The sequence below is a fragment of the Theobroma cacao genome, chromosome 5 (assembly GCF_000208745.1).
Source record: "Theobroma cacao cultivar B97-61/B2 chromosome 5, Criollo_cocoa_genome_V2, whole genome shotgun sequence".
Lineage (NCBI taxonomy): Eukaryota > Viridiplantae > Streptophyta > Magnoliopsida > Malvales > Malvaceae > Theobroma > Theobroma cacao.
Window position 1 is genome coordinate 1,244,743 of NC_030854.1, and position 18,922 is coordinate 1,263,664.

Consider the following 18,922-nt stretch of genomic DNA (forward strand, 5'->3'; position numbering starts at 1 on the left):
GTTGTTTTTGCCCCAAGATTTAAGACATTGTTAACATCACCCCTAGAATGAATAGGGCTAGTCTACCTTTTACCGATGGAATATTTCATTGCTTGTTTTTTCAGCGCCCCTTAACAGCTGTCGAAATAATTATGTTTTGTTCTAGATTGAGGATCACGAGACTAAAAGAAGAAACAAGTGATTGGCAAGGGCCAAGCATTGAGAACCAACATGTTTCCAAGTGTCAAATGATGAAATAATTTATCCAGAAAAGGACAAAAGACTCAAGAATTGAAAATTTTGATTATGATTCCCAACTTGGTGAAATAATCCAATGGCTTGTTTAGCACGTGAGCTCTGTTGTATGTGGACATCTCCATTTTCCAAAACACAGCAGCAAGAACAACTATACAAATATCCGAATCCCCTTTTCTTTCCCTATAGTTATAAATCCGACCCTTTCGAATCGTCGGTTATATTCTCTCTTTTATACAAAAGGTTTTTCGAGATAAAAATATACATAAAACAATGTTTCTACTTCTTTTTCGATTAAAATCGGAATAGACTTGTTAAAGAATGGTCATTCACATCCGCAATTTGGATCAAATTATGAAAATCAGCCTTTAACCAGAATAAATCCGAAATGAAATCATCATTTCATTAAAACCAGACATGATTAAATTAATTATAGTATATGATTTCGATATAAGCACTTTAGCATACAAAATTATATAATCTTTTGCAATTTGTTTTGGTTCACTATTCCTTTTCCGTGATTATGCTTAGTTATTGTTGAAATAAATTTCATTTTTTGTTAATTCAATATTAATTTGTGCAAAATAAATTAGTCTTTGGAACAATGTTAAACCCTCCCGCCATATTTATAAAGCCCAAACCAGGCGACCAGTCTTCCTCTCTCAGTTGTCTTATCATTTTTGTCACTGATGGATCAACAAGCACTGCACAACACCCATGTCAAGCTCCTAGGTTTCGATCTCCTGTCTCTAACTCCCTCCCCCAACAACTCATCCACTTTCTATCTCAAAGGTAACCCAATCTCACGCGCCGAAATCCTGGGTGTAATCACTTCTCGGGACCAGAAACCCAACAAGTTTCTCAAGTTCACGCTTGACGATGGCACCGCCAATGTCACTTGCGTCCTCTGGCTCAACCACCTCACCTCCCCTTACTTCTCATCCCGCCAACCGACGACGGTTCGAGTTATTTCCGAGGCGGCGAAACGTTTCGCCTCCGATGTCCAGGTTGGGAAAGTCGCCAGAGTGCGGGGCAGGATCACCAGCTATAGAGGAAAGCTGCAGGTCACCGTTTCTGATGTTGTGATTGAAAGGGACCCCAACGCCGAGATTTTGCATTGGCTGGATTGCCTCAGCTTGGCTCGCCGCCGCTACGGCGGATAGTTTGGGCATAAACGGAAAAGTAATTATAATTGTATTTCTAAAGAATTTCAGAAAATTTTTGGGTTTGGACATTGCTTGGTCTCCTTCCTTTCCTTTGTCATGTGTTATTGTTTTTTTCTTGTTAAAAAGACATTTTTGCAGAAGCAAAACAAGTTTTAGGGTCCGACATTAGAGTGTCAAAGTATGGTACATCTTTGAAGCCCAAGAGCGGAAAGTACTCTTCCACCGGGAGGCCACAAGTTGTAAAGCCAGCCGAGTCGAGGTTGACCAGCAGCAGCTCGATGAACATCCTGAGACTCGTCAACCCCATCTGATGATGATGATGACGACTCCTCACTGTTCTTCTGGTTTTCACTACCGCTGGCCTGATCTCCACCTCTATCTTCAACTTGAGCTTCTGCAATTTCTCCAGGCTTCTTGTCGAATAGTCCTTTGAATTGTTTCCGAGCCTTCCTCTCTACTTCCTGCTCATGAATTGGTAGAGAGATACAAAATCAATTCCTCACATTTCCACTATGTGTTTGAATGGCAAAGAAAATGTATTGGCTGATTAACACACCTGCTCTTGCTTCTTCAGTTTCGCTAGAGCAGCTGTTGCATCTGGTTCTGCAGACTTGTCGACTTTGATCATCTAATAGTATCCAGAAACATGGATTAGAGATTGGTCAAGAATCCAGTCTTAAGACCACTAAACTTAAAGAACGACATTATCACTACCATTTGGAAATCACTTCTTGCTTCCTCAAAATCTCCAGCCGCCATGTAAGCCATTCCGCGACGGTATAGAGCCTTCGCGTGTACAGGGGTTGCATCTAAAACCTACATAGCTCCACCAACAGATATCAAGATCCCAATTCAATAAAATCCTCGGAAAATCAATTGTTTAGATAAGTAAACAAGTCAAACAGAAGGCAGCTCATGATGAAGTAAAATTTTCAGATCTGCTGTCTTGGTTGTTTCTCTCTTTATTTCTTCCCTGTGTTCAACTTTAAACCTCAAAACTTGATGTGCTCAAGTCATCCTTACGAAAATTCAGAATCCAATCAACAACTTATTTCCGCTAACATTATACCATCGGTTATTTATTTTCATATCGATGTATCCTTTCTCATAAAGACCAATAAGATCATCAAAAATTTCATCTTCCCATTAAAGAGAGAGAAAAGAGAGGGCTCCAATTTGAAGTCATTACACACCTTATTACAGGCCTCGATGGACTTTCTGCATTCTCCCATTTTGAGGAAGCACAAGGCCACATTCAGATGTAATAGATTCTTCAAGAAATAAAACAGGAAAACGAAATTAACAAACTTGGAAATCATGCTATTTAACATCATTTGACAACTGACAAATCATAGAATAGAATAAATTTTTTCAGTTACATGAGGCAGGATGACACTTACTCTAGTGTCTAAAAACACTTTTCCTTCCTCATCAGTTTGTGGATTAACATGATTGAATTCCCGAAGCACCTATATATAAAGCAACACATGGAATTTAATTCATTGTGCACTTAAATGTAACATAGAAACATGGTAACTGGTTTCACATGGACATCTGTAAGCTCATTTAGGTTCAGATTCTCGATCCATTACCAGTTCAATTTGGAGTGGATGTTCAGTATGGTAATCAAAACTGGGTTATTTAGTACTCCATTTGTAATTTGTTTTTTTATCATTTATTACCATATTTGTTATAATTGTTAGTATTGGGCTTGTGTATTTGGTTAGATGCTTAATACATCAGCCAAATGATAGAACAAATAGTCTACCATCATAAAGGTGATCTAAGATCTATGAAACACAGTAACCATACAACCTTTTCGTACTTTGCCTTGGCAAGTTCAAATTTTCCTTCTTTGAAGAGTCTGTTACCCTGTAGAAAAATGATAGCGTGACAGTTAAATATTCCTGGCAATGGCATATTAATGGCCATACAGCACAACAAACAGAAGGATATTGCATCACTGCAACAGCTTGCAAACATACACATGGAGATGGGGACCTAAAGTCCATCACCAGACATCCAATAAATGAAAAATGGCTCATTGAGGCAGAATGCAACATATAACAAGCCACATACCGTGACTCTAATTTTCTCTGCTTCATCCATTATACTCTGAAAGTTCAAACCAGTCCAATCCTGTAATAGATATTTAAGTTAGGCACCAAGACAGGTAAAAGAAAAAAAAGCAGGACACTCCATTTTTGTAACAGTGTCTTGGTGCATATTGACAATTTAACAACCATATTATATTGAAAGTCATATTTGAAAGCAAGCTATTTCAGAATGACACTATTACAGGAAGTTCCTAAAAGTTAAGACTTCATTACCTTTGGCATCTCAAAACCAAGAAGCTCAATTTCCCACTGAACATGAGCACCTTCAGGAACATTAGGTGGCCTAACAAAATAGGAAGAGAGGCATTCAAGTCAGGCACAAATAAAATAACACAATAAAAATTAAAAAAAAAAAGAAGCAACCTTGAAAATTTGTCATATGCATAATCAGGAGGGCATGTGACAAGTGCAATCTCTCCTGGGAGCATCAAGCGGACACACATTTCAAATCCCTCAGGCACCTGTGAGGCAAAATAAAAGCTTACTAGATTAAAGAAAAATCAGAGTCTTAGCATCATTGTCTGGATCAAAACAACCTGTAGGTCATGGGCATTGATATACCAATTTGATTTCAACCAGTACAAAACGAAATATACAGACAAAAAAAAAATATCTTTCAAGAAATCTTTTCAACTTTAGAAGGGTGAACTCACCATCCCTTCTCCGGAACTGAACTCCAAAGGGTCGCCCTGGTTATTAACTCTTGTATCATAGAAGACTGTCTTTACTTCATTAAGAAGCATGCCCCTATAATGGACACGTAAAAGACTGTCATGAAGTGGGCAATCCATAGGAAACTCCCCTGATCATTCCAAAGAACAAAGAAAATCACCATCTATGCAGCCATTAAACAGGATCTTAGTCATTCATTAAAGAGACACAATTAAAGGAAATCTGAAATAGAGGCAGTAACTAGCACATAAAGCGCATACCTAGCAAAGCATCATCCTAGGAATCTTTCCGTCAACAAAGAATGAGTGTAAAAATTGTTAAATCTATATTGTCAAAATAAAGGTCTCACATGAATGGATATATAAATTGACAATGTCACAAGAATTGGCAGCTATAGGAACAAGAATTAACAATATGTTGACAACAGATTTTTCCTTGTGTGATTCTCACATGGCATCAATAAAACATGGCTATAGTGTTGCATAAGGAAGAGAAAAGTGAAGAGAAAAGAACGAAGATATCTCTCTGAGGCAAAGTTTGACCAAATATAGCACCTTTTCCATCCTGTAGCCGTCGTTTAATTAGGCGCCCATCTCCCAGCATATCTCTCACCTATAAATCCCAACATTTGAGAGTTCAATTACATTCACCAAGTTGGTTACAATATGATTAAACATTTATGAGCAATGACTGCCAATGACTTACCTGGATGAAATGGTCAAGCTCCACCTCAAAATGAACTTCTTCATAGCCTTCTATCTCTGGCAGGAGGGGAGATGGGGTTAAGTATTGATTTCTAACATAAACGATCGCCTTCTCTTTCCGTGCCATTGTTCCTATTCCTATCTCCAGACCTTTAGGTACCTAAATTTTACGAGATCAAGGACAAATCCTATATCAAAAGAAGCTTAAGCATGACAACATGAAAAGGGCAGTATCAAAATGCCTATCAACCAAACACAAATTTCGCACCCGAGAATTTAGCTCAGTGGTTGGTGCATAATCTCCCTGCCTTAAGAGCAGGGTTTGAATCCCCTCTCCCCCAATTATAAAAAAAAAAAAACAACACAAATTTCCACCAAACAAAAACTTATATGCCAAAGTTCAGTATTCACAACAACTCGCTACATCATGTTGGGTCAAATGAGCAGGAACCAAAACTATCAAACTTATGGTGCAATTGCTACTTATCGCAAACACTGATAGAGCACATTATAACATAAAGAAAACCAGGATAACCAAGTAAAAACAAAATCCAACATAGAGAACAAATTACCAACCTCAGATTTCCCAAAAGTAAAGAAATATGGTTCTCCTTCTGTGTGTGACAGAATCAACTTCCCGTCACCTGTCTTTGCAGAAATCCTGAAAAAATATTATATGATACATCTGACAAATGATCAAAACATTCTGGAAATTTAGTGCAATGCACGCAAAAGAACATGCAAAAGGCTTGAGAATAAATTATTACCAAGCTTTTACTTCATATGGTTCCCTCGGTGATTCCCAACCCTGTCCTTCATCTACTACCTACCAATATTACATAACTACTAGTCATATGATATCTTTCAGACTAAAACAAATGTGGTGCGAATATGGAAGTAAGAATAAAGGTTCATATAGCAACAGAGTAGAGTAAACCAAAAATGATGATGTTGATGATGACAATTCATGTTGCAGCAAGAATTAAAGATTAGTCTGTATATTCGCAATATCAAAGCATGTCAAACAATACAAGAATTTCCCAATCCCCCGTACATACTTCCAACTACCACGATATTTCTAGCCAACATTAAGCACTACTGTGGCACTATACCTTCTTCAAAACTCCCAAATCATCGCAAACGACCTGAAAATGGGCATAAAAATAATAGGACATTAGCACTACAAAGAGGTTACATGCAAATCAATGAGTGACAGCTAGACATCAGCAGCACCTCAAACATCAGAAAGAATGCTGATGAATATTATTGAAATTACTTAGAAAGCATGTATGAGAACACTAACATCGTATAGAGGAATCAAAATTGTGACACTAAAATGGTATAACAAAACTACAATTATAGAATTTGCAGCATTCTTGCCTTGACTTTGGAGAAATCTATCAACTCAATCTCAAAATGGAGTTCATCATCTTTTGGAAAATTACTTGGAACTGGAACTGGACAGTCATCCTCGGCATAGTGCATTTGAGGTTTCATTTTGAACTGAAACAAGAGATATCCCCAGGTTTTAAGAAATAAAGGGAATTCCAAAATAGTTCCTTTAATTTTGCTTTTATTTACATATTTTGGACCAACAAACACAAATATAATTCAAAAAACCATGAAGATAATACCATCGACACTTCACCCTTCAACATTGACGGAATTCCTTCCAACAACCCCAATATCATTTTGCTCTTGCCCAATACATCTCTTACCGGAATACCTTTCCCTGTTACATAAACAAATGTCAATTCAATCTGAAAAAGCATATACCATTAGACAGTTTAACCGTACACAATCCTTTACTTGAGGCTTACTTATTAAACTTAACATTCCACCATTCACCAGAAGGCCAAGTATACATAATTTTCACTCACCCTAACAAATCAATCAAAAGTTAAATCTACTCAAATTCTTACGGTATATTCACCTCCATTTTCTGATCTCGTAGACTGGATGACAACTCCATCCAACGTCCTAACTATGCAATGATAAATAACCTACAAAACATCATGATAAGAACTCCAAATTCACAACTCAGCCCTTTGCGTTGCTTTCCAAACACCACAAACAATCTCACATTTTCGCTATCCAATTACGCACAGTTGAAACAGAAACAGATAGAACAAAAGGATTACAAACCTGATCACCATCTGAAGGATTTGATTCACCTCCTCCAGGTCTCATCAAAGCTTTCATTAAGCTTCCAGGAATAATTTTCTTTCTCCTATTAATTCCAACATCCAAAATCAAAATCGTAAAATTTTTCTCAAAAACACTTTAAAATATAAAGGAAATAAAAAAAGAAAAATATAAGTTACCTCTTGTCTTCATCAGATTCCGATTTCTTCTTCTGCGGTAAATAGCTCTGCTCAGCATCTTCCTCTACCGCCATCGTTAACTGAAGAATTTGAGCAAGATTTTACTACAATCAAAGTTCGTTTAACTTCAAATTAAGCTTAATTTCAACTAAAATAGTTATATTCAATTGGGCTTCGATATCTCTAATTAACAGTTCAAAAATGTTCAATTTTCTCTTCTCAGTAAGCAAACAAACTAAACTAAGAACGGAAAGCCTTGCGATTTTGGATTGACATGTAAACTTTCTAAAAACAAAAAATAAAATAAAATAAAATTAATTACCTGAAGTTTGAATGTTGAGAAGCGATTGACCAATTGTCGTCGTCGATGTTTCCAAGCGTCCGGACGAATCGCACGATCAAATCCGGCTGCTGATATTTGATCTTTGGTCTATTACAAAAAAAAATGAAAAGATCATGACCAATAGTAGCCGTTGACGTTATTGAAATTCCGAAACGTTCTGATCAGGATTCGGTGTTGATCAATGCACGTGATATGGCGCACGTATTCGGCGCCATAATGTTACCCAGCACTCAGCCGCCAGCCTAGGCCAGCTAGTTTCGGTCCACCTAACCCAGGCCTAAAAGATGGTTCGTCTCAGATTTTCTTTTTGGGCCTTTGGACTTAGATATTGGATTCGACGTCCACAAAAGAAATCATCTGATTTTATCTTATTAAAAAATAAAAAATATTATGTACCAAAATCAAAATTCGGATATGAGAAATTATTTGAAATGGTTTGCCTTATCAATATAAATGGAATGGGATCTTAGATCCTTTTTTTGTCTTTGGGCTTAAATATTAAATTTGATGTCCACAAAAAAGTCATTTGATATTTTTTCACTAAATACTTAAATAAGCCGCTGAATTATGTAAAAAAAAATATCAATTCAGTCCTTATATTTTTATTGAGTTCAAATAAGCTCTTGAATTTTTATTTCAGATCAAATAAACCCATCTCCCTAATCGTTGATTAACTTTCATTAGTCGAAGGTACATGTAGTACTTTTATACCATGTCATCTATCATGTAACAGATAACATGACACTAAATATTATTGATTAGGATTTATGTGCTTACTTTTTACCCATTTACTCAATTATAATCAATAATATTTAATGTCACATCGTCTATCACGTGACAAATGACATGGTATAAAAATGTCACATATATCGTTGACTAATGAAAGTTAGTCAATGGTTAGAGAGAGCTGCTTAGTTGACCCGAAATAGAAATTCAAAAGCTTATTTAAATGCAATAAAAGGATAGGATTTGAATTAATTTTTTTGATATAATTTAAGGATTTATTTGAGTATTTAACTTTTTTTTTTAATTCTTAAGAGAAGATGAATTTGAATTTTACTCTAAAAATAAGAAGTATTTTGCATATATCACTTAATCAAAGCTTGAAGATGGGAAATCATATGAAACGATTCATCCCGTTTGTCTTGTTAATACGAATGGAACCGAATCTTAATTTTTACGCTTTTCAACTTAATTATGGGATTTGATATAATCTATATCATGGGCCACGATGAAACCCAATAAACGGAAATATATCAAATTTTGTTTTTAAGGGAACGTGAGATTTAAATTCTACTCATATAGTAAAAAATATTATACAACGATCATTGAATCAGTACACAAATACTAAAAATCATGTGAATTAGATTTCCCATTTCAAGAAGCCTAAGCCACGTCAGCCTCAATTATAATTGGTAAGTTAAACCAAACATGAAACATCATTACTAGGCCGTAGCATTAGGTTAGTAGAATTTTTCTTCATCAAGCATGTACAAAATGGAATACATACGTAAGCCCAACCCCCATGTTCTGTGCTATGAAACAAAACCGTACGCTAAATATAAAGGCTTTTTGATTGTTTGAAAGGTTCAAACTACCGTCTCTGTCAGCAATAACCTACCATCAAACATCACCCATACTCCATTATTTGCTCTTCTTTTCTTTTCTTTTTTCTTCTCTTTTTGTTCTGTTTTTAATGCTGTCCGAGGAGCTCCCTAATGACAGGTTGGTTGGTTGGTTGGTTGAGCAACCCTTTGAATTTTGTTGAAATTGCTTTTCCACTGGCAAGGCGTGGTCCTGCCTTCGACCCTGTTGCTCACACATGATTTCCAGGGAGAATTAAGATATTCTTTTATCCATTTACTTTCTATCCAAGTGGAAGAAACCTGGTCGAGCTTGCAAGCAAGAAAATCCAGGGGACGATTCTCCCACAAAATTCCAATCAAAGTTTACCAGGAAGGGAAGTCCAAGTGCTAACTGCAGAAAACCCAATTCAAGCCTTTGTAATATAAATTTGACATTGGAAAGGAAAACGATGATTGTCCGTTAGTCAAATCTCCATGAATTAAAGTTTATTGTTTATGTTATTCTTATTAATATAAAATTCATGACACTTGATAAAAAAAATTATATTTATATATTAAAAATTTACTTTAAGTCACTCAATTGTACAACGTTTTTTAATATTGACTCTTTATTCATAGAAAAAAATTTGTCATAAAGGGGGTATCCTTACATTGGTCTCTCTCGATGTCAGAATAAGTATCTTGTAGAGGACTATAGCTATTATTATTTCATTATTTTACTGTGGTATAACATGACAAGGGGTTGGTTTCTGTTCCATCAGCCTTGGGTCAGAAGGCCATGCCTTTTCCTAATGCAATATGTAAGCTTAAGGTGGAGATAGTTCCAAAGTACTGAGAGATTCATTAATTTTCAGAGAAAAGGATCAAAGTAATGGGTAAAACGTCCTTGAAATGCTGCCCCGATTGATTTTAGGCACTGCTTTGATGTGAGTAGCTAAGCCAGGAAGAGACAGAGTGGGATGTGAAAGCCATTGAAATTGTACCCCAAATTTGGCTTTTGATAAAAAAGCAAGGATGAAGGGTCGTCGCTGCTTTCTGTTGGGTTTTTCCTAATAAAAAAAAATCTGGTAAGATCCCATAATCAATGAATCCACGGCAAAAATATTGAAAGAAAAAGGGCAAACGAGACACGAAAGATAGGGGGGGCGTAGTAGACGAAGTCAAATTGAGACCCAAGCCCCACGAACATGTAAACCCACACACACACATACACACTCGAGTCACAACCCAGCACTACTCCACCACCACTAAGGACACATCAACCGACCTTCACACACACGCAACATACGCGAAACTTGGGCGCGTGAAAAGGTAGCCGGTACGCACTTTCTAGCCACGAAGGTGCATGGCTTGGGACGTGGTCGAGCACCTTGGATGCACCTTGGATAGCAGCTGGTGCATGCTGGCCATACGGTGCAGGGGGGGGGAGGGGTACAACTAGACCGAAAGAAAAGATCTCTGGCTCCTCTTCAATAAAGAGAAAGGATCCGGGGAAGATCATAAAGGAGAGAAGGTAACCTTAATGTCGGACACGTGTAAAAGGTTACCTTGTGCCTTGGTCCACTCCATCCACTCACCAACAGCTAAGCCCTTACGGTGCTCATACCTCCCCACACTGCCAATTATCATGCATGCTTCCCTCTTAAGGAAAAAATTCATCATTTTACTGTAAATGAACAGAAACCTTTTTCAGTTTCACATCAATGAAGCATTGGGTATTTCTTTTTAGAATTTACATAGAAGAAAGAATCTGATTTGTACAGAAGAAAGTGAAATTCCAGCTGCCGGTGCCTTGGGGAAAGCAAAGAAAGATCCTGTTAATAGAAGATAAAATTCCAGCTTCCAGAGACAATTAGTACACTTACCAGACACCATTTTCTTTAATTAATTAAACATGCAGTGCACTAAGTAAAGACCTCAGAAACCATCGTTCAAAGAATGCACGTTGCTCTAGAAAGAGAGAATCTAGTGCTAAGAACACAGTGAGGCAAATTTTTCAATTGCCGCTTTGACCCTCAATTAAATATAGTTGTAAAACTGGGAATTTAACTGTACGACAAGATCTTAACAAGAAGGAAAGTGACAATCAAATCCATTCTTTTTTATTATTACTTTCACGGGCATTGTGTGGGTGGGAAAGGTTGGGGAAGGGGAAAATTCTACAAGCTCAGAATGATAAGAATATGAAAAACTTTAAGGAAGAATCAGATCAATCCATGTGCCAAAGAGAGTAGAGTAATGTTCTGCAAAAGATGGGGAGCTACCCCGGAGGGGGATATTATGCCCCATTCCTTTCATTAACATTTCAATTTCAACAAAATTAAGACTTATTGACTGAAACCCAGATTACAAAAAGAGTAACCCATTTGTATATTGGTTCCCCAAACTTTTCCTGTTTTCCCCAGCCCAACTGAATGAACAAAAGCTGCTTGCTGCTGCTGTACTGCACCATTACTTTTTTTCCTGAAACTAGGCATATGCTTTATTTTCACCTAAGCCTAACCCAAAAAACCATTTCATTTTTCATCTTCATGACAACCAAATTTTCTTTCTTAATCCTATACCTCTATACTCCTACTATTTCCCTATAGCAAACTAATAATTTCCATTTCTCTTCCTTTCTTCTAACGTTAAAATCCTTCCCATTTCCTAAACAAAAATGCCAAAAAAAAAGAAAAAAAGAACCAGCAGAATTAGTTGACCAGCAGAAGCAAAGCTGAGTCAATATGTCCACTCCTGCGGTAACCGGACTTCTTGGCTCATCCCTTGCTGTGGCCTGAAACTGCGTTGCTTTTGATTTGAAAAGACATTCCCACCACTTCGAAGCCTCAAAGCAGCGTCTATGAAACAGAAATCACAATCAAAAACCAAATAACTAAAAAAAAGTAACTTGAATTAGAAAAATAGATTGCGAAAGAGATTTTTACCACTATCAGCAGTGAAACTTGCGTTGAACCGAGGATGAAGCTGGGGTTGAGCACCAATCTCATCGAGATTCAAGTTCAAGGCTTGAACCACTCTAGCTGGAAGCAACACAGTAGAGCATGCTGCCAAAAGAAACAATGAAAAGCAAATCAGATCCACAAAATTCAAAGACAGCAATACATTGAAATAACAACAAAAAGGAAAAGGGTATGCACCTGGCTTCTTGCAGGTTTCAGCAGGGGTGCCTATACGGCGAGGCAAGAAAACGCCAGTTCCAGCACATTCCCTTTTGGCAGTTGGGTTACCCAAGAAAACAGCCCTCATACCCGACCCGTTTTGCGTCTGGGGTTGCTGCTGCTGCTGCAGAGGGGGCCAGGCAGATGGGGACAAACCCAAGGGCCTATTACTATTACCATTCCTCCCTCTGTTTTGGACCACATGGTGGTGGTGCTGATGCTGCTGCTTCTGTCCTCCCCAAACCGAAGCGTTCTGTTGTTTCATTAGCTGCTGTTGCTTCAGTTGCTGAAACTGCAAAACAACAAAAATAAAACAAACCGAATTAATATCCTGCAGAGGAAAAAGAAGAATCTGAACATAGCATTTTAAGTCGATTTTTTAGGCGTTTTACTTGAGTGGCCTGCAACTTCTGGTGAGAAAGTGACTGGTGAGGAGGGTAATAGCCTGGAACATCGAGGTTTGGAGAAGGTTTCCTGGCTGGTGGACCCAATAGACTTCTGTTGTTGAATCCACCATATGATTCTTCATTCATTCGCATCCTTGCTACTTCCCCTGCAGCCGCATACAGCAGATCCCATGTTCCCGGAGGCGACGAAACTCGAGATTGAGAGTTCGGGCTTCCACGGCTGGACCCTTGCTTGCAACCGCAACCGCTCCCTACCGCACAGAGCGTCGACTGCGGCGAACGGGACAAGATCCAACCCTAAAAACCAAAAACAGAACAACAAACAGAAATAAGAAACGAATCCTTAAAACCGAAAACTTAGCGGAGAAGTTTCGCTTTTACTTCTTCAACATACCTTGGAGTTTTCAGAGCCAAACACGCGGTCGTTTCGGCGAAAACCGTCTTCGAGAGTGGAGTGAGCCATTTGGCGAGTTAACCCTGCGAGGTAATCTTCTTCGTCACTCTCTGTTTCGGTAGAACCCACGACGGACTCAATCGGGGAACTCAGATCCGAAGAGAACCCAAAAGACCCAAACCCGTGACGAAACTCGTACGGGAACAAAGACTTGGAACCGTCAAGCTCTAATCCAAACCCATCCTTGGGATTCTTGTGATTGTTCTTAGCTTTACTGTTGTCCAAGAACAAGTCATCGTCGGTTAAAAACTCAGGGGGAAGCCAAAACTCCCCATCGTCTAAAACATCCGCCATGAGAGAACAAGAAGAAGAAAAAGTAAAGAACAGAAGCTTTAGAGTAACAAGGAAAAATATCAGGGATGGCGAAAAGGGCGGAATGGGGGGGAGGGGAAATTGACGAGTAGAGAGTAATGGGTGTTTGCTGCTTGGTTAAGATTTAATAATAAGCAGTGCCTCCCTGTTGGGTTTTGCTGGCTATGGCAGACTCCGGGCCCCAGCCAAAGCAAAAAAGCTAAAAATCAAACAGGAAAACGAAGCTCTGATTCTTCAAAAATTTTGTTTAAAAAAGAAGAAATTAACTCAGTGTTGAGAGAGTAGTAACTGTCAACGAGCAAGAGAGGTTGCCACGGAAATACATTTGTATTTGTAGAGTGAGAAAAAGCAGAGTTACGGAGAAGATTGCAGAAAAAGCGGGACTGAGTCCGCCACTCGCTCCTAGAGGAAGGTTATCACACGCCCCCTGTCTTTGTGTGGGGCCCATGGGGGGAGTTGCAGCCAGGTAAGTGTTTAGAGCGAGAGAATGAGAGAGAGAAGAACAAGTGGGACCCGATTGAAGTATAGAGCACTTGGACAGCATGTGACAGGGCCACAATTTTTTTATTTCTATTTTAAACTTAGGATTTTTAGGATTTTTTTCTTTACATAACACTGAATTGATTTTTTTTTTCACGCGCGTCGTCCCGAATAATTTCTATCGTAACACGTTACGAGATTAGATGGTTAATTTTATTTAATAATATTAAAAAATTAGTTCTTTTAAATATAAATAAATTAATTTTAAATTAAAAATATTTTAAATATTATATAATATATAATTAATAATTTAATACTTCTAAGAATAAAAATATTTATATGATGTTAATTTTAAAAAAATTCACATAATATCATACAGAAGTGTTAAAAGTACACATAAGTGTTAGATATATCAATTGGTACCATGTAATCAAGTACCTTAAATTATAAGACATGATTAAGTAAGATTAAGGTATCTTATAATCGAGTTCAAGTAGCAAAATTATTACCTATCACATATTCGAGTAGTGATCTTAGAACACCTATTACTAGAAATCGATTACAAAATTTTTATAACTAATTTAATAATTACTAAAATTTATTCATTGTTTTGACTTTGATTTATCTTTTTATAAACAAATTTTAATGTATTAATTTAATTTTCAATAATAATATTCATACAAAATTTTTTAATTTTATTTTAATCAAATATTTAATGAGTAGTATTTTGAATATTCATATATAAATTTGAATAACAATTTAAAATTTTAATTCATTAACATATTTTCAAAATGAAAAGTTGTCCCTTAATAATGTAATTATTGAAAAAACAAATTTAATCCAAAAATTATGTCTTATAATATTAAAGATTATCACTTAATAATGTGACTATTGAAAAAACACATGTAATTCAAAAGTTATATTTTATAACATGAAAGAGTGTATTCAAAGACAAAGAAGTGTTTGAATGAAAAATTGTGTCTTTAGTAAAGAGACACTTACGAGCTTATATAAAAACTTATTAGCAATTAATATGAGAAATGAGAAATTAGATCATCTGAATGAAAAATTGAGAAAAAAAATAAACATTTTAAATTCCTATTATTTGCCAATCCTATCCAAATCCCTTATAATTTATTTACTGTAAAAAATAAGTTATAAGACAGTGACAACTCTACAATCCTATGGTCATGATTAACAGTCTAATCTTGTAAATGCAAAATGAAATTAAACGTTAATTTTATTGTCTCTTTGAAGCTTATTCACACATTTCTATTTACATACCAAATGAAAAAAGTAAAATAAACTTTAAAAATAACGACTATTACAACACGTCTTAAAGTTGATTTTGTTGATTCTTTTTTAATTCCGATACCTATAGTTCCAATATGAAATAATAAAATTCAGATTCGAATATATTAAAAATAACAAGTACATTATCATTGACATAATTAATAATTGAAATTTAACTTTTTTTTTTTAAATTTTTCTAAGGTATATTAAACAAAAATCACCCAATTCACAAGATAGCTATGGCTCTGCAGTACAGCAGACAGGTGTCCTGGCTACACTGTCCACTTGGCAGTCCGGGGACACCATCCTCTGCACACAAATTACTTTTGTCATTTTCTTAGAACATTGTTTACTCATTTGCCCTCCACAATTTAGGGTATTGACCTGGTTCACGCTACAAGCAGTTAAGCCATTTAATTCTCTCTGCAAAAGGACTGTGTAAGAATCCTGCTGGTAATGTTTTCTGATCCCTATTTGGTAGATGAGAAAAGTGGCATGAACACATCCGTTTTCAGCTAAAGCCTACGGCCGTATCAGCTCCGCGTTGCAGCAGGAAGATCTTTAGCACGGTGGATAGCGACAGGTGGAGTAGGGTATCAGCAATTCTTTTTATATAAACAATAAAAAACCCCTCAATTATTATTTTTTTGTTTAAAATCAAACAAACCCTTAATTTTAACAAAAATGTCAATTAGATAACGTATTTGCGTAGCTAATTGAAGTAGTCAAAAACTCTAGCACTCGGGTTATGTTAGCTCACTAGATCATACATCATGCAAGTTAAAAAGGATCATTCAACATTATCCCAGAGACAAATCAAATGTGAAGGGGAAAGGTGACAGTTAATTATTATTATTTTTTAAAATTAAGTTATTAATTTGATTTATGATTTTGTATGATTTTTTTAATTATTGTTCATGTAAAATCTTAAACCTGCCATTAGATCTAATGATGGTGGTTTAATTTTTTTAATTAAGTTTTTATTCGAACTGAAATCAATAAAATATAAAAACGTTGATAAAATAAATTATCATAATACAATTATTTTCTTTTAAGATTTAAACCATTTTTTCTAATTTTCTTTGGTTCTAAAGCTTCTTTTTATTCAATAAAAAAGAGAGATAAATCTTTGGTTTTTAAAGTAGAATTAGCTTGTTTTTTAAACAATCCAAGCTATTCATTCAAAATATGCCACCTTAAGGGTTTTTTTTTTTTAATCTTTAAAGCATGATTGTAATGTTTAGCACACGTGTGTTGGTCTATGTGAATTCTTGAATTCCAAGGGTGTAAAAAGGCATGCAATGATAATAGGTTTTTGCATGTGAAACGATCACAGAGGAGGAACCTTCATCCTCCACCTCCAAGTCATGCTTTATTCGCACCCAATTTTTATGAGTTGGCCCTTACCCTTTTTGTTACATTGATCCTTCTGCCAATGAACATGGAAACAGTCTCAAATGCTTATTGTAGTGGTCATGGTTTTAGAAAGAAAGAGAACAAAGTGCTTGCATTGAATACTACAAGCCAAAGGAAAATGAGAGAAAATGACCACTAGTTGGGTGTATTGGAAACACAAGGGTCTTAAAGATTGAAGAATCTTTAAGGTCCTTGTTCCATGTTCTAATGGGAGAAAGCTAAAGAAATGAAAGAAATTTGCAAAAGAAATCAAAGTGATGTGCAATTAAGGTAGTTGAATTACGGTTTTTTTCTAAATAAGAATTAAGAACGTGAAAATATCTAAATACATGTCGATACCACATATCTGAATCGTTGTTTATCAAATCAACATTAATCGTGTCAATACCATAATGCATAATCAATGTCACATTAATATTTATTACAAAACCTTCATGATATTAACAATTGAATAAAGATTAATAAATTTTAAAATTACACGGATAAATTTTATACAAATAATTACAAATTGATTAAATTCAACATTTGAAGTACAAAAATTAAATTAATAATTTGGTCAATAAATTATTGCTCCCAATATCGTTCAAACGGATTAAGAATTAATGGATATTTTTTTTATGGTTGATGATCAAAGTGCAATTCAAACAATTTGACAATGACATATATAGGTGCATGTGTAATATTTTCCTTTGTTTTAGTTTTAATACTAAACTTTAATTTTTAAGGTCATTAATATTAAGTACACCATTTACAAGTATCAATTAATGTGTAATGCCTCTAAAGAAAAAGTAATTAACAATTTAATATCAAAATTATCAAATTATTAAAAATATTTTTTTGTTAAATATAATATTCTCACGAGAATAAAATACAAAATTAATGTATTAATTATAAAATTTTTTCTTAAAAGTCACTCTAAACCGGTGCAATAAACATTTTATTAGCATTCCCCTTAACTATATTTAGTTTTGCTATGATTGATTAAAATGTAATTTACATCTTAATTATAAATAATGGAGTATCTACTAAAAGGTATGAGTAAGCCAACCGAAAGAAGCTCACGTGGCGAAGATGCATCAGTTTGTTGATTCGGCAGGTTTTAACTGTCTGATCTGTCTTTGGTCAAACCCTTTTTTTTTTTTTGGCTTTTTCCCTCCCTCTGTTTTGTTTTAGCGTGCGTCGTTATCTGTACGCATCATTACGGCGTGTCCTCTTCCCCATCACCCCCCCGCCCCCGCCTGCCCCTGCTATTCGCCGGTGTTGGACGGCGCTCCCTCTCGTGGACGCAACACCTTCTTCTCCATCAACGCCATTTCATAAGGCCTTTTCAAATCCGTCCCCTAAAATTTGTGGTGGGGACATGCTTACCTGCGAAAGGGAACAGCTCATGGACTACTGAGAGCCGTACACCTTCAATCTCGATCAATGTTTTGAACTCATAATACTCGCCATCCTCACCGTTCATGTATTGACTTGAAAACCGAATCAAAGGTTTCGTGTCGTTTCCCTCGCTAGTCTAGCGCGTGATAGTGAAACTCCCTAATGGGTCGGCGTGCCTAGACATGAACTTTTCCTGTTCCCGTAATCCCCCTTTTTTATATTTTTTTAATTTTGATTTTAATGAAATCTATATTAAATTTAAAAAATTTTCATAATATAAAAAACATTATTTTTTAAAAATTATTTAAAAAATTTTGAAAAAATGAAAGAGAAAGAAAGTAATTTGAACTTTTCCGCCGAAAGATAATGGAGGAACGTTGTTTTCATATGATTAGTAACAATTTCTTTGACTGATTTGTCACCATTAGATTGTTTTGTTTCTTATTTTTCTAAAGGGAAGATTTGGGTTTGAGTGTTACCTCAAATTCGTCACCGATTATTCACATCGAAGTAGGCCATGTCCAGCTAATTAAAACTTGAAAAACATGCCTAAAACTAAAAGAGAGGAAAAGGTAGCGACTGAGTTCTGACAAATTGTTCTAAGGGAATTGCAATTTAACCGACGACATAAATCTTTTTCGTCCCCAATTCATTCGTGATTGGTCGTTGAAATCTTCACCCTTAAGCAAATGGGAAAGGGCTTGTTGGGATGGATTCGTGGGAAATAAAATTATTACACCTGTGCATCCGTCGCTAAAGCCACATGCAACACCGCTTTTGGGTTATTCTTGGATTAGAAGGTTAAAATTCCCAAGCAAAGGCAAGCTCTTTTCTTCAAAGTGCTGTGGAACAGATCTTTGAATAGGCGGCGGC

The 18,922-nt window shown here is 36.0% G+C and overlaps 3 protein-coding genes across 4 annotated transcripts; 1 reads left to right on the forward strand and 2 right to left on the reverse strand.

The window, feature by feature from the left end:
• On the forward strand, positions 775 to 1,468 carry LOC18597648 (CST complex subunit STN1). The gene has a single exon (XM_007026795.2). It carries the CDS (start codon positions 924 to 926, stop codon positions 1,395 to 1,397), a length of 474 nt encoding a protein of 157 aa, XP_007026857.2. The 5' UTR covers positions 775 to 923; the 3' UTR covers positions 1,398 to 1,468.
• LOC18597649 (peptidyl-prolyl cis-trans isomerase PASTICCINO1) lies at positions 1,412 to 7,696 on the reverse strand. Of its 2 annotated transcripts, XM_007026796.2 has the most exons (21): positions 7,540 to 7,696; positions 7,218 to 7,297; positions 7,039 to 7,123; positions 6,827 to 6,896; positions 6,528 to 6,625; positions 6,274 to 6,396; positions 6,006 to 6,038; positions 5,661 to 5,719; positions 5,470 to 5,554; positions 4,895 to 5,053; positions 4,744 to 4,801; positions 4,171 to 4,319; positions 3,881 to 3,978; positions 3,731 to 3,800; positions 3,480 to 3,539; positions 3,216 to 3,272; positions 2,801 to 2,869; positions 2,594 to 2,671; positions 2,115 to 2,216; positions 1,957 to 2,028; positions 1,412 to 1,861 (listed from the first exon to the last, which is right to left on the reverse strand). In XM_007026796.2, the coding sequence occupies exons 2-21, from the start codon at positions 7,289 to 7,291 to the stop codon at positions 1,574 to 1,576; spliced, it is 1,887 nt and encodes a 628-aa protein (XP_007026858.2). In that variant the 5' UTR covers positions 7,292 to 7,297; positions 7,540 to 7,696; the 3' UTR covers positions 1,412 to 1,573. The 2 variants fall into 2 exon arrangements, with proteins under 2 accessions (XP_007026858.2, XP_017977360.1); XM_018121871.1 differs by lacking the exon at positions 7,540 to 7,696 and having other exon boundaries at positions 7,218 to 7,497.
• Positions 11,388 to 13,761, reverse strand: LOC18597650. Its single transcript, XM_018122235.1, has 5 exons — positions 13,109 to 13,761; positions 12,700 to 13,011; positions 12,287 to 12,599; positions 12,074 to 12,193; positions 11,388 to 11,986 (listed from the first exon to the last, which is right to left on the reverse strand). The coding sequence occupies exons 1-5, from the start codon at positions 13,460 to 13,462 to the stop codon at positions 11,868 to 11,870; spliced, it is 1,218 nt and encodes a 405-aa protein (XP_017977724.1). The 5' UTR covers positions 13,463 to 13,761; the 3' UTR covers positions 11,388 to 11,867.